Here is a 27,622-nt window from a genome sequence, read left to right as displayed (position 1 = left end):
CTCCAGTTTTCCTGATTCCAAGCCTAGCACTCTATTCAGTGTACCACCTAGCAGTCCAAAATGCAGAACAATGTAAAAAGAAGCCACAAAAATTCAAACAAAATGTTGTGAATTAGAAAATTGGCCCTAAAGAATACTTCATTCCTCTTCTAAAGAATCTGTGGTTTATGTAAGTGAATATTATTTATAATGCCACATGTGGTAGATAATCTTGGTTAATTTTGCTCAATTTTTTTTTTCTTCTTTTCTTTGATACAAGATAAGGTTTGTCTTTTTAAAAATTCTTTGGTTCCAAGGCTGAGTTCTACTGGGATATGTAAATGTAAAAACAAAAGATATCAACAAAACTGTTTTAAGAAATTAAATCAAGGGGGCAGCTAGGTGGCACAGTGGATAGAGCACCAGCCTTGAATTCAGGAAGACCCAAGTTCAAATCTGGTTTCAGACATTTAACACTTCCTAGCTGTGTGACCCTGGGCAAGTCACTTAACCCCAGCCTCAAAAAAAAAAAAGAAAAGAAAAGAAAAGAAATTAAATCAATGCTAAATTTGAATTAAGAATTAAAAAGGAATGTATACTTGTGTAACCTTAAGCAAGCACTTAAATCTTTCTGGGCCTTTGTTTCCTTATATGTAAAATGAAGAGGTTGGACTAGATGGTGACTAAGGATCCTTCTAGCTCCAAATTCTACAAGCAAATGAGACAAATTTAAACAAATTGTTAACACAGATAAAGAAAACAAAGCAATGAATAAAATAGATACTATCATTTGCAAAGGAAGTTTAACTGAGGCAAATCAAATATCACAATGAAATCAGAATCCAGAAACCACTTTGGTCAGCAAACACTTCATCTATTTTCTTTTCTTTTCTTTTCTTTTCTTTTCTTTTCTTTTCTTTTTTTTCCCTTTCTTTCTTTCTTTCTTTCTTTCTCTTTCTTTCTTTCTTTCTTTCTTTCTTTCTTTCTTTCTTTCTTTCTTTCTTTCTTTCTTTCTTTCTTTCTTTCTTTCTTTCTTTCTTTCATTCTTTCTTTCTTTCTTTCTGGCTGGGGTTAAGTGACTTGCCCAGGGTCACACAGCTAGGAAGTGTTAAGTGTCTGAGACCAGATATGAACTCGGGTCCTCCTGAATTCAGGGCTGGTGCTCTATCCACTGCGCCACCTAGCTGCCCCCACTTCATCTATTTTCTAAGAAGATAAAGACAACACTAGTTCAGAATATAAATTCATATTTAAAATCTTACAAGAAAATGGTAGAGAATACTGATGTATCTCCTCATGAAAAAGAAGTAGAGAGGAAAAAAAAAAAAAACAACTTTTTTTTTTAAAGCTTAGCAAGTTCCCAAATAAGCTAAATCTCCCCAAGGATAAAACAAGAAAGGAGATAACCCCCTCAACCCAAAATAAACAAGCAAACAAAAAAACTAAACAACCTAGAAGAGCTACAGAACAAAATCTCTTCTCCATTAAGGGAAGTAGAACCATCACATTTGGACTCATTCCATGAGGTAGTGGAAATGGCATTTAAATACATAAAAAAATGGGTAAGTGAATGAAAAATTATACTTATATATGCATACACAAGAAAACATGGGTGACCTAGACCAAGTATATTTAAAGGAAGTCAGTTCTGGAGGCAATATAATTTTGAGGCCTTCAAGAATCCATTCTCAAAACCTTCAAAACTTTTGGGGAAAGATAGTATACTTTATCATTACCAATAAAAAGGGAATTGAGAAAATATCAGTAAAAACGGATACATTATCAACTATTCCAATTTCTATACAATCTTTATGACAATTTTTACACAAAACAAAGGCATTTTTAGGTATTTGAGAAGAAAAAAGCAACCTTTTGGTATCTATATTCTATAAAAGATTATAAGTTTTCAGCCACAAAACTCTCTGAAAGGCATAGAGATATAAGACCCCATATATCATGCTACCTTAATCTCTTTCATATGCATCAAAATCACCAAAATTCTTTGAAAGATAATTTTATTCAATAATCTTGTGATTATTAATATGAAGCACAGGCTAAAAAAACCAAGTGGGGTTTTGTTGTTATTGTTTGTTTTTTGGGCCACACAATTCAGGTAAATGACTTTCCCAGTCACACAACAAGTTGGTATCAAGTGCATGAGGCCATATTTGAATTCAGGTCCTCCTGACTCCAAGACTAGTGTTCTATCCATTGCACCTCAAGTTTCCCCTCTAAGTATTTTCAACTAACATCAAAGAGGTCCAAATGGAAGTGATTTTTCCCCTACTTATGAGATTTTCCTATTGTACCAATTAATAGGTGCAACTGTAGTAATTCCACCAGACCCTCCAAACCCTGAATGCATTTACCTATCAAATAAGATCCAAAACGATTCAAAAGAATTCAATATAACTATTCAAATATGAAAACTAAGTAGACAAGAATGTCTATTATCCAGATTATGATATGTAACTGAAAAGAAAATGAACTGATATAAATCCAAAATATATATCTTCAATTAAGTCCAAAATTGGACAGGAAAAAGTGAGTGAAATGGATTGCTTTTTTGGAATGGTAATGCTTTTAATTACTCTAAGCTTCTTTAAAAAGGTTTCCTAAAAAAGGTTTCCTATATAATACTACAGTTTCCAAAGAATAAAGCTGTGGGTTATCCAAAAAAGAAACAATGATGTTTAGATGAATAGTCTGTAACATGTATCAATAAGAAACCAGGGATTCTCAATGTTTGTTGTGTTATGGACCATTTTGGTCATCTGATAAGGGCTATGGACTTTTCAGAATAATATTTTTAGATGCATAAAATACATAGGATTAAAAATAAAATCAATTGCATCAAAATGTTCTTATCAAAGCATTTTTAAAAACTAAAGTCACAACACCAAGGTTAGGAAGTCTTGCTTTAGAAAGACAAAATTGAAAATAGGATGAGGAAACTGCCTGCATTCAAGCAGTATCAGAGATCTAGTGGAAAGTCCCTACTATGTTCAACGGATCTGTGAAAAATCTACAGAAAGTCATAGAAAAGAGTCTCATTGGATAAGAAAGTATAATTGGCTCACAGTTTATATCCCAGAAGGAGTAAATACATCAAATGAGATGAAAAGTATTGAAAGTGCCCAATTTTAGTACTTTATGTGGCAAAATATTTAATAAAGTTACCCAAAAATCTAAGTGCAGATCTCAGCTATTAGCAGTTTTAATATTAATACTATAATCTTATTTCTAATTATATGAAAAAATGCTCTAAATCACTTTTGATTAGAGAAATGCAAATCGAGACAACTTTGAGATACCACTTCATACCTTTTAGATTGGCTAAGATGATAGGAAAAGATAGATAAATGTTGGCGAGGAGGTGGGAAAACTGGGATATTAACACATTGTTGTAGTTGTGAAATGATCCAATCATTTTGGAGAACAATTTGGATCTCTGCCCAAAGGAGCTATCAAACTCTGTATACCCTCTGATCTGGTAGTGCCATTTCTGAATTTGAAACCCAAAGAGATCATAAAGGAGGGAAAGGACCCACATGTGCAAAAATGTTTGTGGCAGCCCCTTTTGTAGTGGCAAGAAACTGGAAACTTGAGTGGGTACCCATCAGTTGGAGAATGGCTGAATAAGTTATGGTATATATGAATGTAATGAAGTATTGTTGTTCTATAAGTAATGAGGAGCAGGCTGATTTCAGAAAAGCTTGGAAACATTTAAATGAACTGATACTAAATGAAGTGAGTAGAACCATTGTACATAGCAATAAGATTATGTAATGATCAACCATGACAGACTTGGCTCTTTTTAACAATGAGGTGATTCAAGGCCACTCTAAAAGACTTGCTACAAAGTGCCATCAGCATCCAGAGAGAGAACTATGAAGATTGAATATGGATCAAAACAAAACATGGTATTTTCACCTTTTTGTTATCTTTTTGTCTGCTTGGCTTTTGTTTGTCTGCTTGTTTCTCATGTTGTTTTCCCCTTTTGGTCTTATTTTCCTCGCTTAGCATGGCAAATATGGAAATATATTGGATTACCTGTCACCTTGGGGAGGAGGAGACAGACATATATATATATATATATATATATATATATATATATATATATATATATATACATATACACACATACAGATATATAGATAGATAGATATAGATATGTATGCATATAGATAGATAGATAGATAGATGATATAGTATATAACAATACTATATGATGATCAATTCTGATGGATGAGGGCCTCTTCAACAATGAGATGAACCAAATTAGTTCCAATAGAGCAGTAATGAACTGAACCAGCTACACCCAGCAAAAGAACTCTGGGAGTTGACTATGAACCACTACATAGAATTCCCAATCCCACTATTATTGTCCGCCTGCATTTTTGATTTCCTGCACAGGCTAATTGTACACTGTTTCGATGTCTGATTCTTTTTGTACAGCAAAATAACTGTTTGGACATGTATACATATATTGTATTTAACTTATACTTTTAACATATTTAACATTAAAAAAAATATTCAACATGTATTGGTCAACCTGCCATCCGGGGGAAGGAGGGGAAAAGTTGGAACAAAAGGTTTTGCAATTATCAATGCTGAAAAATTACCTATGCATAAATTTTTGTAAAAAAATAAATTTTTAAAATAATAAAATTACAAAACAAAGAAACAAAAAACAAAAACAAATAGACCTCCAATCAACCTCTTTTCTATCTACCTCATTTCTAATTCTTCTTTCCTGCTGTCTACTCCTCTGTTAAGCTACTTCAGGTTTATAATATATGGTTTACTCTGTCCCACTACAGGCAAACCTTTTTTCTCAACTTTTCTTGCTCCCATTTTAAAAAAAAAAATTAGAACCATAGAAACAATTAATAAGTTTATCCAAGAGAACGACAATAAGACAACATACCAAAATTTATGGATGCAGCCAAAGCAGTTCTTAGGGGAATTTTTATATCTCTAGATGCTAACTTGAATAAAATATAGAGAAAGAAGATTTAATGAATTAGGTATGCAATAAAAAATCTGGAAAAAGAAAAAGAACTTTAAAAAAAATCTCTCTGCCCCCGCTTTCTCCTCAGCAAAAGAAAAAATTTTCTTTGATCTACATTCAGATACTATCGATTCTTTCTTTGGAGATGGAAGAACATTTTTTCCATTACAAATCTTTCAGAATTGTGTTTGTATCACTGTATTGCTGGGAATAACCAAGTCATTCACAGTTGATCATCACATAATATTGTTGCTACTATATACAATGTTCTTCCGATTCTGCTCATTTCACTTTGCATCAGTTCATTCACATCTTTCTAGACTTTTCTGTTACTCCTATTTTAACTGGAATTTAGCTTGTTTCACTTAGGAACCTTAAGCAGACACCTCTTCAAACGTCTTCATCTCAATAGTAAGGACAATTTTTTGTCTCTTTTTGTATCTCTAGTGTTTTTTATAGTGCCTGACACATAACAGACAGTTAATAAATTCTTGCTGACTTGTATAGGAAAGAAAAAGGAATCATTCTACTCTTGATCCAATATTATTTCCAGACAATTATCCCGCCATTATTCCTGGGCAGCCGTTCATCATTTTAACTCTACATCATCCATTTATGTCATATTATTCACAGTTTCACATTCATTTCTATCACCCTGAGAACTAAGTTCATTCATTCATAAGTACTGGGAATAAAAAGGCAAAATCAAAAACATGCCTAAAGCAGTTACATTCTACTAGAGAGAAACCATGTATAAGCAAGTCAACATTTAAAATATAAATATAAAAAAGAGCTCAGGGAGATCATTATACCTAAAAAAAGAGAGGCCTCATGCACAAAATATTTTTGGAGTTTCTCCTTGAAAGAAATTAGAATTCTAAAAGATGAAATAGAATAGTGCCAGGACATGGAATGTCAGGCAGGGAGAACAAGGTTGTAATTTAGACAGTATGAAAATGATAAATCTGAAAGTTGGGAGTCAGATTTTGAAGGGCTTTATGTGCCAAACAGAAGAGTCTGTATTTAATTCTAGAAGCAAAAGGAAAATAATGAACCATCCCCATAGGAAAATGATTTGTTCACATCTATTGCTCTACCCTGTAGGCTCTTACCATAAACTAAGAAACTTCAGCACTTCCACCTTCTCTAATAATTTGAGCATCTAAGATTATATTTTTCCCTCTCCATTTTGGTTATCTATCATCAAGCTTGGTAACTTCATTATATAACCTGACAATCTCGCCTCCAAAAAGTTTTTTTTTCCCCCCCCTTCTTCCTATTCCATTTCAGGAACCTACTAACAAAACTACATATACTTAATTTGAGAACTTTTTTTCATTCAAAAGTCTCTACTTCAAGATCTCAAAATGTGACTCCTCCAATCGCATCTTATAATCAATTATCTATCTTCTATACATCACACTAAATCTAATGCATTTTCTTTCACCAATTCTAATTTAGGCAACATTAGATTTCTTAAATCAGTGTAAACAAATGCTCAGTCACTTTGAACACTTTTTCATTAGTATCATATACTCTCGTCCTCTCACCTTTCACTTTGGCAAGCCCATAGTGCTTCACGTCATGTCATGTCTGTTTTCCATTCATAAAAGTTCTAGAAAGTTGTTGAAGATCACCTCGTCTTGACTATGAGTCTGAGAGCAATCGTACCTCTATTATAAATCCATGCTATCAATTTCTTACTCCAGCAGGGTCTTCAAAATAAGTCAGCAAGCAATTACAACTAAGTGCTTACCACATCAGTTGCTGTACAAAGCACTGGGGACATAAAGAAAAACAAAGACATTCTAGCCTTTAAAAAGCTCAAGTTCTAACTCAGAAGTTATCCAAGTCACTTGGCACAAACAGAATATGCTGCCCAGAAGACAAAGGAATTCTTGGAGGAAGAGGCACCAGAAACTCACAGAAGATGAGATTTAAATTGAATCTTATAGGAAAATCAGGCAAACTAAGACTGAGTTTTCTGTAAAAACATTGAAAGTATAGCACAGACATAGAAAGCAAAGTAGCAAGTAAAAGGAACATAAATAGATCCCATGTAATAGAGCAGATAAAAGTGTAAGAAGATGGAAAGACAGGAGTGGACTAGTCTCAGTCTCAGAAGGGCTTTATAACTGATGCTGGAAGCAATAAGGAGCCAATGTAGTTTGTTGAGTAGAAAAGAGAGGAGTGACAGATCAATAGATGTTTTGGTAGGTAAGTTAGAAGATGGATTGGAGTAGGAAGAGATATAAGACAATGAGAAGGCTACTGCAACATTTCCAATAAGAGTCGATGTGGGGCTGAGGGCCTGAACTAAGGTAAAGAAGAAAGGAGTCTTACACCTTACGAGTGACTGCTAAAAAAAAGACAGCAAAATCTGACAATAAGCCAGGTCTTATACCAATAATTCAACACCTGGAGAAACAGATGCAGAAGAGAAGGGCCTGCTATCTCCAATTTATAACATGCTACCATCCACAGGGCAGGAATGCTAATCTAGATGGTCCAAGCAATAAAGAAGTGGAATAGGGTAGGATGCTGCATTTCCAAGGCTCTTGTGCTTATTATAACAAGAAATAATTTAGGATAAAGAAAACGGATGTCTGCTAAAAGTATGGGACTAGGGGGCAGCTAAATGGTATAAAATGCATATGGCCCTGGAGTCAGGTGGACCTGAGTCTGGGCAAGTCACTTAACCCCAACTGCCTCTCAAAAAAATAAAAATAAATAAAAACAAAAATATGGGATTTGTTACATTGTGCAATATGTAGAGTCTAAATAAAAGAATGGAAGTAGAAGAAAGGGAGACTGGGATTTCAATACAGAAAATATTTAGAATGTACTTCTCATTGCCATTTATCTCACACATCCAATCAACACCTATACAGGTAGATATTGCCAGGCTATCCCTGATTGCTTCTAAGGATAATGGTAGAAAGCAGTGAGCTAGAAGTATTGCTATTCCCAAGGATCTTGGGTTCTGGATTCTGGGCTGGCTCTCTCTGCTGATCCATGTGGTGCTTGTCAGGCATAGCAGGTACATGCTGTCTGAGACTCTCCCTCAAGGTCTCTGGCAGCTTCAGTTAGGCCAGCCTAGCAATACTTCCTGCAACTACTAGATTCAAAAAATGAAAATTCTTGCCATCCATGTCTTTCACAATTATCAAATGGTTCAACATCAGAATTGGATATTATTATATCAATGGAAATGTCACTAAGAAGCATTATCATCTGTCTTGCCACTGCACCTTAAAGACCATGAGACTTTTCAATCTGACTTGGAGTTGAAAACTTCTGTATAATTTCTTTCTTAGAATGAGCCCCTTGAGAACAAGTACTGTTTATTTTGCACATAGTAAATACCTAGCAAATGTGTTATTGCTTGTGTTATATTTTTGTTTTGGTTGTGTTTCTTCATGATTCCATTTGGGGTTTCCCCGGCAGTAATTTGCAATTTCCTTCTTCATATCATTTTGCAGATGAGGAACAGAGGCAAATAGGGCCACATTTAAACTCAGGTCCTCCTTGTTGTGTCCTGCTTTTTAGAGTCTCCACACTGGGGTGATTATAATATACCTTCCTAGAGGAGAAGTAATAAGGCGGGACTCCTGAAGATGGTGGAAAAATGGAGTCCATTTATTTCAGGGACTTTCCCCTTTTTATACTCTCATACCCTTATGTAACAAAAACATGGAGCATATGCCCAGTATATACTGTGCCCTTGGGACCATATAAACAACTTACCATTATATGTAGATGACTCTTTGCCACCTGGTATCACTCTGCCTCAATCTCAACACAGGTAGTCATGGCTCCCTGACTTCTCAGAAAGGCCAAGAGCCCTGAGGGAAGATGGGGAGCCGAACCAGACATAACACAGGTAGTCATGGCTCCCTGACTTTTCAGAAAGGCCAAGAGCCCTGAGGGAAGATGGGGAGCCGAACCAGACATAACACAGGTAGTCATGGCTCCCTGACTTCTCAGAAAGGCCAAGAGCCCTGAGGGAAGATGGGGAGCCGAACCAGACATTGTCAGTAGGTTCCCTTTAGGCTGAAGGGTCTTCTACCTTACCCAGAGTTCCCCTACTGTCTGTGACCCTCTACATTCCTGACTTCAAGCCCAGTGATCTTCTATCCACTGTACCACCTCAATGGTCCAATACTACCTATATTGCTACTAATCTTTTATTAAGGAAGCACTGAAGTATGGGGGAGGGGGGGAAGAGGGGGGGAAATCAATTGTGTTCCCTTCATAACTCCTTCTCTTCCTATAGTCAACATCAAGAGAACTATGGGTTTTTCGGAAAGGGACCTGTATGTGCCAAAATGTTTGTGGCAGCTCTTTTTGTTGTAGCTAGAAACTGGAAGTTGAATGGATGTCCATCAGTTGGAGAATGGTTGGGTAAATTGTGGTATATGAAGGTTATGGAATATTATTGCTCTGTAAGAAATGACTAGCAGGAGGAATACAGAGAGGCTTGGAGAGACTTACATCAACTGATGCTGAGTGAAATGAGCAGAACCAGAAGATCACTGTGCACTTCAACAACAATACTGTATGAGGATGTATTCTGATAGAAGTGGAAATCTTCAACATAAAGAAGATCCAACTCACTTCCAGTTGATCAATGATGGACAGAAATAACTACACCCAGAGAAGGAACACTGGGAAGTGAATGTAAATTGTTAGCACTACTGTCTATCTACCCAGGTTACTTATACCTCTGGAAGCTAATAATTAATGTGCAACAAGAAAATGGTATTTACACACATATATTGTATCTAGGTTATATTGTAACACATGTAAAATGTATGGGATTACCTGCCATCGGGGGGAGAGAGTGGAGGGAGGGAGGGAGGGGATAATTTGGAAAAATTAATTAAAAAAAAAAAAAAAGAACTATGGGTTTTTTCCCTTCATAAAGTCTCTTTCATTCATCCTTTCATTTCTGGTCATTCAGCCACAACATGTTGGCTCCGTATTTCATTTCTTTTCTTCTTTTTTGGCAAGAGTGCTTTGATTTGTTCCACTTATGACCTAGGTTAAGTTTGTCCCTGCTCCCAGGAGGCTCACCACTGCTGATGTGAGATTTAAGGTTGACACATGATTAGCTCAAGCCATGCACCAGTAATTACAGGCATGCCCCAGTATGAGACTGCCTTATTCTAACAATATAGAAGCTTAAACTTCCAGAAGGTTTTCATATTTTTTTCTCTTTCCATAAACATACTACTCAGGCCAAAATGGTCTATTCATTTTTCTGCATCAGATGCACCAGGATAGTCTTACTTCCTAACTTTTGGTCATCTTGAGCCTACAAGGCCTCTCTTCTCCTGCTTATGTGCTTCTTTCATGTCTCATGTCCTATGCGAAGCTTTCCCTTAGTATCGTGCTCTCCTGAGCTCTTCTAACATTTTTTGTATCATTCACTTAGCATCTATCACTATTTATTTTATTATGTACTGCTGTTATATATTTGTATGTTGTTATGTGTATATATACTGGTTCCTCAAAAAGCAGTATATATACTAGGTCTTATGTCTCTTCGTACTTTCAGTACTCAGAGCTGACCATACACATTATGTATCTTTAACAAATGTTTGAACCATTTTTTTAAAAAGTTAAAAGCCTAAATTAAGCTTCTCTCGCTCCTACAAATTAGCTTGATACCCACATTTGTCATTAATTCAAACATGTCCTAGCCTAATGCTCTACAAATTAATTTTGAGTACAGAAGCCAGTCCAAAATTAATGAATTTTCTAATATTTCTCTATTGCTTAGTGTACCTAGTGGTAAAAAGAAGTTTACAGCACCAAATGGTAACTTATTTTAAAAGTGAAACATTATCACATCACAGCAGGAAAAACAAAGTGCATCTAATATTTTCCACATAATCTTACTTAGCAAAATTTCTATGCCCCATAGCAACAGGGCACCCAGGATCTGTTGAGCTTGCCTAGGTGTTCTACTCTTATATTAAACATTTATGAGCAGCATGTTATAGAACAGACTTGGAGTTATTCTTATTTTCCTGACTTCAATATTTTTATTTTCGTCATTAAGCATATAACAATTTGTTTAGTGTTTTTGGGTCTCAGTTTCTCTATATGTAAACTAAGAATAATATGTATATATTTCAAAGGTTTGTTATGAGGAAAAGTGCTGGAAATTGTAAAGTAAATATGAGTTACCCAAAGACCCCAATTTTTGGGATAAGAATTCACGATTTAACAAAAACTGCTGGGAAATAGGAAACTAGTATGGCAGAAAGTAGGTATAGCCCCATACCTAACACTGTATACCAAGATCAGGTCGAAATGTGTTCATGATCTAGACATAAAGAATATTATTAACAAATTATAAGACCATAGGATAGTTTACCTCTCAAATTTGTGAAGGAGGAAGGAATTTGTGACCAAAGAAGAATTAGATCACAAAATAGAAAATTTTGATTATATCAAGTTAAAAAGGTTTTGTACAAACAAAAGGAATGCAGACAAGATTAAAAGGGAAGCAATAGCCTGGGAAAACATTTTTATATCCAAAGATCTGATAAAGGCCTCATTTCCAAAATATATAGAGAACTGACTCAAATTTATAATAGTTTAAGCCATTCTCCAATCGATAAATGGTCAAAGAATATGAACAATTTTCAGATAAAGAAAATGAAACTATTTGTAGTCACATGAAAAGGTGTTCCAAATCATTATTGATCAAAGAAATGCAAATTAAGACAACTTTGAGATACCACTATACCTGTCAGATTGGTTAAGATGACAGGAAACCATAATGACCAACACTGGAGGGGATGTGAGAAAACTTGGACACTGATACAGTGTTGGTGGAACTGTGAACAGATCCAGCCATTTTGGAGAGCAGTTTGGAACTATGTCCAAAAAGTTACTAAACTGTGCATATCCTTTGATCCAGCAGTGTTTCTACTGGGGCGTGTATCCCAAAGAGATCTTAAAGAAGGGAAAGGGACCTACACGTACAAAAATGTTTGTGGCAGCCCTTTTTGTAATGGCAAGACACTGGAAACTGAATGGATGCTCATCAGCTGAATAAGTTATGAAAGAGCTGAATAAATTATGATATATGAATACTAGGGAATACTATTCTGTAAGAAACAACCAGCAGGATGATTTCAGAGAGGGCTGGAGAGACTTGCATGAACTGATGCTAAGTTAAATGAGGAGAACCAGGAGATCCTTATACATGGCAACAACAAAACTATACAACAATCAATTCTGATGGATGTGGCTCTCTTCAACACTGAAATGATTCAGACCAGTTCTACTTGTTCAGTGATGAAGAGAGCCATCTATACCAAGAGAGAGAACCATGGAAATAGTGTATAACACAACAAAGCATCCTAATTCTCTGTTGTTTGCTTGTTGTTGTATACCTTGTGTTTTCTTTCTCAGTTTTTCTTTTTCTTCCTTCTTGATCTTATTTGTCTTGTGCAGCAAGATAACTGTATAAATATGTATACATATATTGGATTTAACATGTATATTAACATATTTAACATGTATTGGACTACCTGCCAGCTAAGGGAAGGGGTGGGGGGAAAGAGGGGAAAATTTGTAACAAAAAATTTTTTTTGCTAGGGTCAATGTTGGAAAAATTACCCATTACCCATGTATATATGTTTTGTAAATTAAAAGCTTTAATTTTTAAAAAAGCGTTATTATATTATGAATTTATTTATAAACCTGAGTGATAGAAGGAAAATTGAATTTGTGCAAGGCTCAAGGAGAGAGAAAATAACCTAGATAACCTTGAAAGCACTTAAGTAGCACAACAACAACAAAAAAAATCTGTAAAAACATTTTACACAGGGCAATTAGATGGCTCAGAGAAGAGAGTAGTTGCCCTGGAATCAGGAGGACCTGGATCCAAATCTGGCCTCAGTTACTTAACATTTATTAGCTATGTGATCCTGGGAGAGTCAATTACCCCTAATTGTCTCACCAAAAACAAGAACAAAAAAACCACATATTACAGAATCCATGTGTTACAGATCTAGGCTCAAAGTCTGTTATTATGGTATATTTATCATAATGTTTAACACATTTGAAATTTATTTTCACACTTTTTAAAATGTCTTTAAAAGTTTAGCTAGATGGCATGTGGGTACAATACTGGCTGTAAAGGCAGGAAAACCTGAGTTCAAATTTGACTGCTGACACATAACACTAGCTGTGTGACCCTGGGCAAGTCACTTCCCTCCCCCCATTGTCTTGGGGTAGAGGAAAGCTTCTTTTTTTAAAAAATTAGCTTTTGACCAAATCTAGAAAAACTTAACCCCAAAATTTTTGTCTTTCAGTAATTCAGCTGAATTTCTCTTCCCTCTTATACTATTCTAACATCTCAAGTTATTCCTCTGTATCTTATTTCCTGTCTACCTACTCTGCTTATTTTCAAACTCATAACTCCTTTTGCAAATAGATTTGCAATGCTTCACTGGCAAATGATTAAGCGACCATTTTGTCTAGCCAAGAGAAGAATTTACTAAAGTTGAAAGAAAAAAAATTAGGGAACACCCTGTGACACTGATTGGAGTAGGGAGAGTGTGCTTCCCCTGCCTCTGTGAACCAAGGACTTTTTGTCTGCGGCCAAGGTGATTGGTGGAGACCAGGAGCCAAGGAGACTATCAAAACCTGATTAGCAGAGTGCAAAGGACTATTTCTTCCCATTTCCCCCAAGGATCATATTCCCAACATGAGTACAGTTCCACAATAAAAGTAAATGGGAAGGACTTTGAGGAAAGGTGATGGCAAGAAAAATCATACAGTAGCTTGGTTCTTCTATCTATAATATATCAATGATCTCAAAAAGTAACCACATAAAATAATAATGAAAAATCTTCAAACAGAAAAATCAGTAAGTAACTTCATTAAGTTCTAGACTACACAAACAGAAAGCCAGAAGCTGCAAGAGCTAGAAGAGGCATTCCAGGAATAAACTGAAAAGCTTGTTACCCAACAGTCAAATTAAATGGATCCCTGAAGGTCCCAAAATGATCAAGCCTGGGGGTAAAGGGAAGAAGGGGAAGTTAGTTTCAGGATCCTAAGCACAGATCAGAGATGTAAGCCAGAAGCAAGGGCACAAGAAATCTCAGGACCTAAGAGAGCCTGACCATCCTCTTCAGAACAGGAGAGAGCCCACAGCCTCTGGCCCTAGCTGCCTCTAGCATTGGGCTAAGTACTTATCAATTGTTATTGCAGGTATCCTCATGATAACAAGCCTGGAAAGTAATTGCTATTATTATCCCCATTTTGTTGATGAGAAAACTAAGGTAAACAGAGGTCCAGGGTCACAAAGTAACTAGTAAATGTCTGAGGCTGGATTTGAACTCAGATATTTCTCACTCTAGACTGATACTATATCTCCTGTATCACTTATTTGCCTCTAGGTAGAGACAAGGAGTTATGGAAGGTAATGTTAGGGAAACAATAACAAATAAACTTCAGCTTTAGAGGCTGTGCTGTATAGTAAAGGAGGAATTAAAAGGAAATAAATTATAAAAACCAATGGGATATGGAAAAGAGAAAAAGGAAAGACCCTAGAATAGAAGTAGATTGTTTCACTAATAATGACTGACTCATGCTCCTTTTTTCCCCACTGTATTCTTTATAAAGGGATTTCAGGAGCAAGAGAGTCAGAGTATGGGAGAGAAAAATTCACAATTAATTAACAATCATAGCAGTGAACTGCACAGAAAAAACTGGAAGATAACTGAATGTATTTAAAAAGATAATCCAATGTGATTTGTACAAAAAAAAAATACTTCAAACACATTTATATAGGGACACTTTATTATGCTTTAGGAAATTACAAAAAAAAAAGTAGCAAATCAAGAGCTCAGATAAGGATATAATATAAACAGCTGTTAAAAGAAGTAAATAGAAAAATAACTATGCTTTAATAACAATAATAGCAGCTAGCATTTACATAGCACTAGACAAATATCTCATGTGATATCAAAATTTAAACACCTACTATATATATACATATATATATGAAATTAATAATTATTAATAATTAACAATTCTGGGGTTCCATGTCTCAACCATCAAATTCGTAAACATGACAAAAACAGAAAACAATAACTGTTGAAGGGGCAGTAGGAGGAGAGGCAAAAATAATGCACTGGTATGGGATTATGAAGTGATGACTGGAAAGCTGTTTGCAAGTTTATTATTTAAAAAAAAAAAATCCCTAATATGTATATCCTTTCACCAGCAATACCGCTACTAGGTATATACCTCAAAGGGATCAAAAGAAAAAGGGTTCTTATGTATAAAAATCTTCCTAACAGCACTTTTGTTGTACTAAAAAACTAGAAATAAATTGAGTCTTCATCAATTACTGAATGGATGAACAAATTATATGATATATGAATATAATGGAACATAACTATTTTCTCAGAAATAACATGAAAATGACCGAATAACTGTAATAACTAGCAAAGAGTAATGTGGATAGAACTAGACAACTTCCATAATGACATAATTGTAAAGAAAAACAATTTTAAAAGATTTAATAACTCTGGATCAATAAAATGACCAATCATAACATCACATAAAGCTAAAGATGAAATGGCATTTTCTTTGTGTATGGAAAATGTTTATGCATGTTGGTGTCTATCAGGTTCAGAATAACAAACATCTAAAAAAAAATTTATTAATGAGATTAAGGACCCTAAAATTCTTAGAAGTAACAAACTAAACCAATAATAATGATCTGTTGTTAAGTTATCAAAATGCCTTCAGTCCTTTGGCGAAGTGGATAGAGCACCAGCCTTGAATTCAGGAGGACCCAAGTTCAAATCTGGTCTCAGATACTTAACACTTCCTAGCTGTGTGACCCTGGGCAAATCACTTAACCCCAGCCTTAAAAAAAAAAAAAAAAAAAAAAAAAAAAAAAAAAAAAAAAAAGGTTCTCATCTCTTATTTTTGGTCTTCATGGATCATGTTTCTATAATCTAATAGCAGCTTACATTATGTTCTCTTTAATATTTATTAAATATTTTACACTTGTTTTCTTATTTGGCTTTTTTTTCTTTTCTTTTAATAAAGTTATTTTTATTAAACATTCAAAAGGGGAATAAATTTTAAGGTACCACAAAAATTTGAGCTCTTAAAACACCATTGTAATAAAATATATTACATAAAAGCTACCTTTTATAAAAACATAAAAAAAGAAAAGTTCTATGACCAACTGTGTTTGTTACCTGAATTCTGATTTTTAGGGCAAACTTTCTTAAAAATGTTCCACAGAATCACAAAGCCTATAACCACTGTCTTCAGCATAAAGTCTTTTAGGAATATCAGAACAAGCTCTAGATAGGTGTAGGTGTTACCTCTCTTCACAAATGAAATATTTTGCAAAAGGAAATTCTCCCACAGATGGATCCACTTTGACTTTGCATTTGGTTACTTCATGTTCAGTAGATTCAAATCCGTAAGAGACCTCAGGGCTTCTATCTTGACTCTCAAGGGAAGAAAGGCAGTCTGCAACTTTTTGGCCTTGCTTATGCAATGGTAACAAACCTGTGCATTTTTTGTTTGTTTTTCTAGTCTTTTCAAGCTCCTTTCTTTTTGGTAACTCTCTTTTTTGACAGCTGCTGCTATTTCTTCTCTTATTTCCAGGCTATCTGCTGCCATCATGTTCCCATTTGGTCTTAGATATTCCATGAACCCATTTGCATTGTAACTGGTGTTAAGTTTTTTTTTTTTTTTTTTTTTTTAATTGGGGTACAAGAAACAGAACTACCTAGCTAAAATTGTCAATATCTTTTGAAGCAAACATGCCATTACTAACCATGTGTTCCAAGGAGACCAATGACAAAAAAAAAATTTCACATGTACCAAAATTCTTACCTTTTTGCGGTAGCAAAGATCTAGAAACAAAAGAAATGTCTAATGACTGGGAAAGAGCTAAACAAACTGTATGATACATAATAGAATATTAATACTGTGCATTAAGAAACATGGTGAATACAGAGAGGCACGTAAAGATGTATATGAACTGATGCAGAATGAAACAAATAGAGCCAGGAAAATAATACATACAACCATACACAACAAGCAATACAAATTGGGGGGAAAAAGAACCACAAGACTACCGAAATTAATTATTGTGAGATTATAAAGAACAAGTTTGGCCCCCAAAAGAGATATTGAGAATAAATGTCTTTCCACTACTTAGCTGAGGTAAATAGTATTCATGGGTATACAACAATGCATGTAACATAAGATTTTTTTCCAACTGTTGAACAAACAGTTTTGTAGTCTCCCCTCCTCCCCCTTTTCTCTCTCTTTAAAAAAATTAGAATGGTTCTTTGGGAAAGAGTTGTGGGAAATTGCTGATGATATAAAAACAATAGATTTCAAGAAGAATCTATTTTAAAAATCTGGAAAATTAGCAAAGCTATGCAATATCTAGCACCTGGCAAACAATAACTCAATTTAAAATAAAAACAAGATTTCAGAAAATAAACTGCTAGCAATCACAGATTTTGCAAATAAACATCCAATTATCCCATTTCCCTAAATGTTATCTCCAATCTTTTTTCTATTCTTTCATGCCACCTATGACCCCTCTATAAGGAAGGGAACCTAACCAAGTACATCACTGTAAAAACTGGGGCCATCCCTTTCCTCCACAACTCTGTATTACAAATCACCTCAACAATATCCCCCACTTTCTGATCAAGACTTTGAGGAACAGGTAGTAAGTGGCCTTTCTCCTTCTAAACCTCAACTTCTCTACTTGTGCTATTCATCCCATTCCCTCCCAATTCATCTTCTCCAGAAGTTTACCTCCTTAGAACATCTTTCCTTAATTTCAATTTTTTTGTTATCCCACTGGTCCTTCCCTTTTGCTTAAACAAGTCCAGATCTACTCATATTTTTCAAAAGTTTCTACTTGATCTTACCATTAGTTTAAGCTATGGCTTAATATTTTTCCTCCTTTTCACAACCATTTTCTTACCTTAGCCCTTTGGAAAATGGCTTCAGATTTCATCATTCAACAGAAAATGCTGTCTCTTAAGATTATCAATGAACTAACTGCTAAATTGCATAGTCTTCTCTTGGTTCTTATCCTTTATATCTCTCTAACTTCTTGACCTCTGACACTGCTGATCACTCCTGGGCACTTTCTCTTCCATGAGTTTCATACCAATGTTCCCAACCAGTTCCCTAACTGCTTCTTCTCAACCTCTTTTACCTGGATCATTATCATCCTTTAAACCTCCCCTTAGGAGTGGATTTGCCATTCCTAAGCTTCTATCTTGGGCCCTCCTCTATATAATAATTTCCAGTCATTCTGTTTGTCTATGCATCTTTCTGGACTTCCTTCTTTTCTCTTCTCTATGTTTTAAAAATTATCCTCAGTGACCTCCTTTTCTTTTTATTATTTCATTTCTGTCTCCTTAGGCCCTCAATCTCTCCTCAATGGGGAAAAAAAATAACAACAAAGAAAAAAGTCCTTTTTTAAAACAAATACGGAAGTCAAGCAAGACAAGTTGTTCTGCATTTTAAATCTGTCACCACTCTCTGAAGAGGGAGGGTTGTAACATGTCCTAATGTCAGTTCTTTATAAGTGATCACTGTACTAATTGAAATTCTCTAGGATTTCAAAGCTGTTTTTCTTGATAGAGTTGTTGTTAAAACATTGTGAGGCCACTAGGTGGCACAATGGGCAGAGCCCTGGGCATGGAATAAGGAAGACAAGTTCAAATCCAGCTTCAGACACTAGTTGTATGATCCTGGGCAGGTCACAGAACCTTGATTTATCTCAGCTTCTTCAGTTGTGAAATGAGACCAAAAAAGAGTACCTTTTTCAGGATTGTTATGATCAAATGAGATAATTATAAAGCACTTGGCACAGTGGGTAGCACATAGTAAGGGTTATATAAATGTCCCTTATTATTATGTACGTTACTCTGTCACTCTTCATTTTACTTTATATCAGTTCACAAAAATCCCTTGATCATACCTCTTATAGCACAACAGTATTCCCTGACATTTAATATACCACAATGTGTTTAGTCACCTCACCAAGATTTCCCTAATACATATTCTCTGGACAATGTTAGCCTAACCTGCCTGCCTGCTATCCTATCTACAGTACATTCATATTCCATTCTCTTGGTCTTTGGCTGAGGTACATTCTCTTCTTACGGTCCCTTCAGAGTCCACTTCAAGAGTTAAGTTCTACAGGAAGTCTACCCTAACCCATCCTTAGTTGCCCCCAAGATTTTTTTAAATATATTTTTTATTTAATTTTCTATGTGTGTGTATATATATGTATATACATATATATACACACACACACACACACACACACACATATATATATATATATGTATACACACACACACACACACACATATAAAAGTTCCTTGAGTGGAAAAATAATTTCATTTTTCTTTGTATCCTTGGAGTTTAACATAGTATCTAACACATAACAAGAAAATACCTGCTGAATAAATGAATTTTCTAATAATCATGTTAATGCACTGAAATATAGACTACTAGAATCAGGACACAGATCATCTAGTATAATCTCTTTCTTTTACTGATGGGAAAACTGAGGTTAAGAAAAATTAAATAATTTGCCCAAGATTTTTACACTGTAAGTGACAGTGCTGGCAGAATCTTCTCCCATGTAATCCAGTGCTACATTACTACCTCAAGAACTTTGATAATCCTCCCTATTTGGGTGCTAATTGTTATTATGAGTTCTCCCTTTGTTATTATTCAAGCATAAAAATGCTGTGTGTGTGTGTGTGTGTGTGTGTGTGTGTGTGTGTGTGTGTGTGTGTGTGTGAGAGAGAGAGAGAGAGAGAGACAGACATATTAAAAAATGGTTGGCAACGGTGAGCTAAGAGTTCAACTTGGATTGAGATTTTTATGCCCTAGAAGTGTACTAAAAGAATCTGGGTTCAAATTTTAGCTCTGCTACTTGGGTAAGTTAGTTGTTTCCTCATCTTTAAAATCAGCATATTAGACTTCATGATGTCCCTAGTCATTTCAGAGTTAAGTCCAAACTTCAGAATAAGGAAAGCAAAGATTACATTAGATACAAAATTCAAGATTTTTTTGTTTTAGTTCACATGGGCAACAAAAAATTGAGAACTGATTACCAGAAAAACTCCAGGGTCAGGCTTTTTTCATCTTACTTTCACTGTTTCAGATCAGTATAATCAAATGAAGCCCAACTGCAGTATGAATTTGAATCGTTAAGTTTCAGCAACTTTTAACAAGCAGAGATGACTTCTAACCACCACCCCTCAAAACACAATTTATTAAGTCTCTAATATTTATGATTCACTGTGCTAAATACTGGTAAAGCCACAAAGGTTGGAAGTGAAGTTGTAAGTCTGAAAAAGAGTAAATTAATCTCATAACTTGCAATACTCAGAACCATCTTCTCACTATCCATCTAAATATTAGACTAATTCTGGCCCTCATTATCTCTTTCCTGAACTACTCGAACAACTCTTCAGAAGTTTCTCTTTCTCTCTCAAGTATATCCTCCAACACAGCTGCTGAAATGATTTCCCTAAGGAACAGGTCTGATCATGTCGCTCTTCTGGCCAAACATCTTCAGTGACTCTCTATTGCCTCTAGAGTAAAAGCATAAAATCCTTAGCCTAATTTAAAACCTTTTATATTACGACTCAAATCCATCTTTCTCCAATTATTTCATACTGCTCATCCTTCATGCACTCTCCATTCCAGCTAAATTGGGCTAACTGTCCCCAAGTTCAGCAGACTTCTGTGCCTGGAATGCACATCCTATTAAATGTAGTCCATCATTTTATTTAGTCCATTTGCTCCTCCACCCCAAAGCTTTTCCTGATCCTCCCAGCTGTTTCTGCTCTATCTCTGAATATAGCCTCCTCATAAGCTCCTCACAGTCAAAGATTGTTTCATTTTGTCTTTGTATCTCAAGCTTCTAGCATATCATTAAACTAAACAGTACCTAGCATATGGTAAAAACTTGTTTATTGAGCTGCACTGAATAGGGGAGATTAGATTAACAGACAAACAACTATAATATAAAATGAAATACAATTGGGAATTATCAAAATATTAGGAGAACCCCAAGGCAAAAAGTAAAGTATAATACAAGTACAAAGAGGACTCACAAAAGACTTTAAAGAGGACTGGGCAGATGAATGGAGAAAAAACCAATGAGAAGACTTCGACAGATGGAAGGGATTCTGATCAAACCAAAAAGGAACTTGCAGAAATGCAACACTTTATTTTAGCAGGAGAGAGAGAGTCAGAATAACCAAGATTAAGGTTTGCTACAAGCCGCATTAAATTCTTAGCCTTAGTTAGACACACTTACCTCCTCACAGAAGCAAGAAAGCTCTGAACACTTTCAGTGAAAGTTAAGTAGCTCAGTTTGGAGGAGGATAAAGTGAAATAAATGGAAACATAAGTAAAACCCAATTTGGGTTGGAAGGCTTTTGAATATAAAAGAACATATATATGCTACTGAAGAAGCACTAAAGTCCTTAGTGCATTTTGATCACAGAAATTATGAAATCACATCTGTTTATAAAGAAGATTAAAAGGACTAAAAAGTCAGGAATAGGAATAGTAATTTTTATTCATACTATTACCAAGCACTTACGCTGTGGTGTTTTGGAAAAGGAAATTGGTTGGAGGACCAGAAGTGAATTCCTGTTATGCCTGTAAGTTAATTCACCTCTCTGGTCTTAGCTAAGAAAGATGGGATTTTGCATTATTTTATTTTTAAAGTCTCTTCCAGCTCTGAACTCTATAATCTTAAAAAGTAAGCTAAAGATAACTCGGAATACATTTTTGCTAACTGATTAAGTTCAATAAAGAATTAGATAAAATAAATAAATTAAAAAAAAAAACAAACCAGTAGATTTTCCAGTATATACAAATGCTGAGGAATAGAAGCAATATCATTAATCTCTTGGAAGAAATAAGTCAACTGAGAAAAAAATAAAAGCAAACATTTGAAAAAGCTGCATTCCATCCTGTTAAGAAACAGCCAGCTTGGGACACTGATGCATTCATTGTCAGTGGAGTTGTGAAAGAATCCAACCATTCTGGAGAGCAATCTGGAATTACGCCCCAAAAGTTATCAAACTGTGCATACCCTTTGATCCAGCAGTGCTGCTATTGGGCTTATATCCCAAAGAAATACTAAAGATCGGAAAGGGACCTGTGTGTGCCAAAATGTTTGTGGCAGCTCTTTTTGTTGTAGCTAGAAACTGGAAAATGAATGGATGGCCATCAATTGGAGAATGGTTGGGTAAATTATGGTATATGAAGGTTATGGAATATTATTGCTCTGTAAGAAATGACCAGCAGGAGAAATACAGAGAGGTTTGGAGAGACTTACATCAACTGATGCTGAGTGAAACGAGCAGAACTAGGGGATCATTATACATTTCAACAACGATACTGTGTGAGGATGTATTCTGATGGAAGTTGGTATCTTCAACAAAGAGAAGATCTATCTCAGATCCAATTGATCAATGATGGACAGAATCAGCTACACTCAGAGAAGGAACATGGGAAATGAGTGTAAATTGTTTGCATTTTTGTTTTTCTTCCCATGTTATTTTTACCTTGTGAATCCAATTTTTCCTTTGCAACAATAAAGAGAGAGAGAGAGAGAGAGAGAGAAAGAGAGAGAGAGAGGGAGAGAGAGAGACAGCCAGCTTCAGTGCTCCAAATTAAGACTTGCCCTGTTCCATAGTAAATGGTTTTATATATTCACCTCTACTTAGAAAATTTATTCTTTTGTATATAATTTTTTAATTTGTTTTAATTTATTTTTACAGAGAAAAACAGCATGGTGTAAATTGACAGAAAGCTGTGTCCGAAGTTGGGAAGAGTTGGATTCAAGTCCTACATGGTTGCCCTGAAGCATGGAAAAATAGTCCTAAGTATGGTCAATGTCCCCAGGCAACTCTCGGAAACTATAACTTATAAAGTGGGTGATCTGCATTGGTTGACTTGAGTTTCCTCACTGAGAGTTCTCTGTACTAATAAAAACACAGGTTCAGTAAAAATAAAGAAGTACAGTAACAAGAACAACAAAATTAAGACTAAAAACTACACAAAGGCAGTGATATTCACACTTAAAAAGGGCCAATTATTCCAGTTTATAACATCTTTTGATTTTTTCTTTGTAAGAAAATTTAACATGTGATTTAATAAAATTAATCAAAAATAGGCTTACTTATTTTCAAAACAGGTTAGGAGGGAGAAAAAAAACATCAGTATACTTAAAAGCATATTTCAGATATAAAACGAAGATATATCTCCTCCACAAAGTTTACATACTTAAGTCAAATCAACCACTCACAACACAGTAATACCCTAACAACCTGCAACATTATCTGTTCACTACAGTAGACTTCCAAAAAATTTAAATGCTAATATTACTTTTGGTTAAAGTAATACTTCATTATTTGGACTGGGGGAAAAAATCATTTATGTTCAGTCTAAAATAGAATTTTCCCTAAAACAAAAATATTTCACTTATTTTAGCCTTAAGACTTTAAGTTCTTCCTTTTTCTGTTCCAAAGCCTTCAATGACCATCACTCTAAGGACAGTGACAATACAAGGGTAAAATAAAAGCTCCTTAATCTAACTTTTAAAGACTTCTAAAATCTAGTCATTGACTCCTCTTCTGGCACTCTCTGCTCCCGATAAGCCAGGATATTAGCTAGTTCTGAGAACTTATCATTCGATATTGTTCACATGTACAAATCACTCCCCCATGGCTAGCATCAACTTATTATCTTTCAAAGCTTATATCCTTCACGATAACCCCATTTATTAAGGTTTTCTACCTCCTCAAATTACATTGCTCATCTGTATTGCTACTTCATCACTCTCCTTACTATCTATAGCAGAATATCAGCTCCTTGAAGGCAAAGATGTTCCTCTTTGCTACTTTATCTCCAGCAATTATCCTAATGTCTCATATTTCTAGAATTGAATAGTATTCTACGAAAAACAGGTATAATGTAGGGTCATTAAAAAAAGATGAAAAGCAAAAAGTCTGTCTTTTCCGATATTAAGTGACAAGACAAAGAAATTGGATGAAGAATAATAATTTAACAATTCACTCTTTTAACCACTGAAATACGCTGCCTTTCTTTATTGTTCAGTGTCCTTTCAAACTAATCATTCTCTGAAATTGGAAGCAGCAGCAAACAGTAAACAGCAATGGCAATCTCACAGTGATTACTTAGTATACAAGTTATTTCCCTATCTTTCAAAACGAAATTTGATACGGAAAATTATTTGCTTTTTAATTCAGAAAAATGTATCAAGTGATGAAATTCAAAGCATAACTTAACTAGAAGATAATACATTATAATAGCTCCACATCCTCATAGAGATCCTGGTAAGAGGGACGCCCCTGGAGGCAGGCAGCTGGTGCGTGGAGGGCGGGGATTAGATTTAGGAAGATGTGAATTCAAACCAGGTTTCAGTCACTCACTTAGCTGTGTGATCCTAGACATAGCGATAAAGCTTTCCTGAAATGCAATCTGGGGATGAAGACGATGACAGTATTAACAACACAAACCTAAAAGGTCATTTTGTAAAAAGCACCTGACATATAGTCGGCGCCACGAAAAGGTTTACTCTTTTCCCCTAAAGTTTTTATATTTGATTTCGATTGCTCATGATTATTTTATATTTTTCAAATAAACAATTTCAGACATTAAAAACCAAAAGTGTAAACAAGATAAACATTTCACACTTGTAATGGCAGAGAATAACGATACAGGCAAAAGTCACAAAAAGCCCTTAAATAGCCGAAGTCACAAACCTCTTTTAAAATCTCTGAACTGAAACCATGTCATGCATTAAAAATCTGCGCGCGCCTCAGAACCATGGCCTAACATGTTTTAAAAGTTTAATTTTTAGGAGATGAATCACAGGTGTCCGGAGCGGAATCAGGCGATCTCGCCTACAACCTGCACTCCAGCACCGCTCCTGGGAAGTTAACAATTAATCTGATAACATTCCAGAAATTTTCTGATCTCGATTTCTAGAACAAACAGGTGTCACCTGGTCTAACATAACTTCATACTGCCAAAGAAGGTGTTCGGATGATAACATCTCTGTTAAATTTTTCTCCCTCACGCAAAGACTGCTTTGTTCAGGGTCACATAGAGCTCTGCAGGTAGGAACAAGTAAGGGAGAGGGCGTCCCGTAAACTCGCACCCGCAGGGAGCCGCAGCGCTGCTGGACAAGGCCTACCCCACCGCGGAGCTGTCCCCACCCCCGGGACAGCAGCAGCCCACGTAACGAACGCTTCCGTCAACACCACACATTTCCCCCTTTCCACAGCAGACTCCCCGCTCCCGACGAGCCATCTGGGCTAGGAGTTAGCCGCCGCACCAGCACCACCCAGGACTTCAGGCTCAGCCGTCCTCCCCCCTCTCCGCTTTCCCGGAGCCGAGAAGTAAGAGAACGAGTTTCCACTGCGCATGGCGGAGAGGCAAACAGCATCCATTCCCCGCCTCCCCGACCATCCTCCCCCTCCCCCCCAGCTTTCCAGGGGAAGACAAGCACCGGTAGGGGAGGGATGGAAGGAGGAACCAGGCCCGGGTGAGAATGCAGGAGAAACAAGCCCAGCCGGAGGAGCCGCAGCATTTCCTGCTTTAACCAGACCTTACGATTAGAAACGGAAGGAGCCGAGGAACTGCTTGCCTTGCAACCCTAAAGCACCCAAGCATTTCTACTAAAGAGCCCAAAGCCGGGAGGGGGCGGGGGGAGCTGCTTCCTGGCACACTTCATTCATTTCTAAGCGTCGGTCTCCCCAAGTCTTTCCCATTTGGGATGATGTTGAAGACTGCTCGGGGGGGGGGGGTAAGGCAGTCTATAGAAGAGGAGCCCGGTTTCTGGGGCCGGGAGACTCCCGTTAAGAAGGAACCCCTCCCCCGCCCGCCCCCAGCGGCCTGAGAGTAAAGTTTGAAGCAGGAGAGGTGGAGGGACAGGGGGCAGCGGCGCCGACGGGCCCGGCCGCCAGCACTCGCAGCCTCTCCGGCTGGGCCCGAGCAGCCGGCGACTACGCCACCGGCACGACCCCTTCCTCCCTGCTCCCGCGCCGGAGGGGAGGCGGATTTCGGGAAACTGACCACACATTTCTTGCCGAGGAAGCTGAAGAGCGCCTCGTTCTCCTGCGGGGTGAGGAGCAGCGAGCCCACGTTGGTGACCCTTCTCGGCGGCGGCGGCTGCTGCTGCTGCGGCTGGCTGTTGCTCATGGTGTCGGGGGCCGGCGGGGCCGGAGCCGGAGCCGGGGCCGTGTCTTCCTCGTCCTCCTCCGCCGCGGGGCGGCCGGGCAGCTGCGTGGGTCTCCCCCTCGCAGTGACAGGGGCGGGGAGGAGCGGAGTCAGAGCCGCAGCATCTCGCAGAGCTTCTGGGGGAGGGAGGACGAGGAGGAGCCGTCCGCGGGCGGGGGTGGGGAAACCTCCTTTAGGGCTTAAGTGAAGGAGGGAGGGTTTCAGCTGCCGGTGCTTTGCTGTCCGCTTCTTCCGCACCAGCGACTGCACTAAACTCTTGGCTTTTCCAGTTCTTAGGCGGAAACAGCAACGGCAACGGCGGCGGCGGCGGCTGCGGTGGGGGCCGCACAATCCAACATGGCAGCGGGGGCGGGCGAGACCACAGGACACGGGAGGCGGGGGTGCCCGCCGGAAACTCGCGGCCGCCGGAGTCAGAGCAACCTTTCTCCTCCTCCCCCCCTCCCCTCGTCCCAGTCGGCCCGCCCAGTCCTACCTCGCAGGCTCCGCCTTCCGCTCCCCAGCCCCGCCTCCCCTTCCGCCCGAGGTGGGAGTGCGACCGGTGCGCGTCGCTGCCCTGCTCCCTGCTGAGTGCGAAGGTGGAGTCGTGCCCTCGGGGTTCTCTCTGTCGTGGGGGCGGTCTGTGGGTCTGCGGAGCCCGCTAGGTCCTTTTGGGGCCCAGCCGCAGCTGCTACTGCTTCTCTGGGACTCCAGGGTCAGGAGTGGGTGCAGGAGAAAAATCCCATCTCCTTGCACCCGCTCAACTCCCCTCATGCCGAGTCTTCCCGTAGGCCTTGGCCTCGCCCCCAGGAAATGGGGCTTGTCCCGGGGCTCGTAAACACCCCAAGCACCCGCCTCGCAGCTAGCCGTGTACCCGAGCAGCGTCGCTCGGAACTGCAGGTGTCCAAGCGGCTCCTCAACTTTGTCCCAACTTCGGAAGGAGCGGAGGAATCCGCAGGCAGGCCGCTGTCGAGCCTGGGGGTGGGGTGAAAACGCCCGGCCTCCTGCCCCGGCCAGCCGGAGGAGCCCTGACGTGCCGCACGCACCTGGGGGCTTTCCCGCCTGGCCAGGGCCCTCCACGGCGAACCCAGAAAGGCCCCCTGCGCCTCGGAAGCTGGCCTGCCCCTCCTCCCGTCCAGCCTAGGTCCCAAGGCTCTGTTCTCATTTAGTTCTACCTAGCTGACTCGGGGATGCTACCCAGGCGAAACGGGTCCTTCACAGCTACAAGGCACTTAATAAATGTTGCATTAACGTAAAAATAGTTGCCGGATGCTTTGAAATGAGCCTCGACAATTTTTTTAATCGATC

General features: G+C 37.7%; 1 protein-coding gene and 1 pseudogene across 1 annotated transcript in view; both read right to left on the bottom strand.

Moving 5' to 3' along the window:
• WASL (WASP like actin nucleation promoting factor) overlaps positions 1-27,204 on the bottom strand; it is a 114,063-nt gene extending 86,859 nt beyond the window's left edge. The window contains exon 1 of the mRNA XM_074268094.1: positions 26,174-27,204. Within this exon, the coding sequence (XP_074124195.1) occupies positions 26,174-26,299 (126 nt within the window). The 5' untranslated portion in view covers positions 26,300-27,204. The remainder of the gene's footprint in view (positions 1-26,173) is intronic.
• On the bottom strand, positions 16,098-16,750 carry LOC141542695 (zinc finger CCHC domain-containing protein 9 pseudogene; annotated as a pseudogene).
• Positions 27,205-27,622: the final 418 nt, after the last annotated feature.

This window comes from Sminthopsis crassicaudata, chromosome 5, assembly GCF_048593235.1.
Source record: "Sminthopsis crassicaudata isolate SCR6 chromosome 5, ASM4859323v1, whole genome shotgun sequence".
Lineage (NCBI taxonomy): Eukaryota > Metazoa > Chordata > Mammalia > Dasyuromorphia > Dasyuridae > Sminthopsis > Sminthopsis crassicaudata.
Note: the sequence above shows the minus strand (reverse complement) of the source record. Positions and strands in the feature narration are given on the sequence as shown.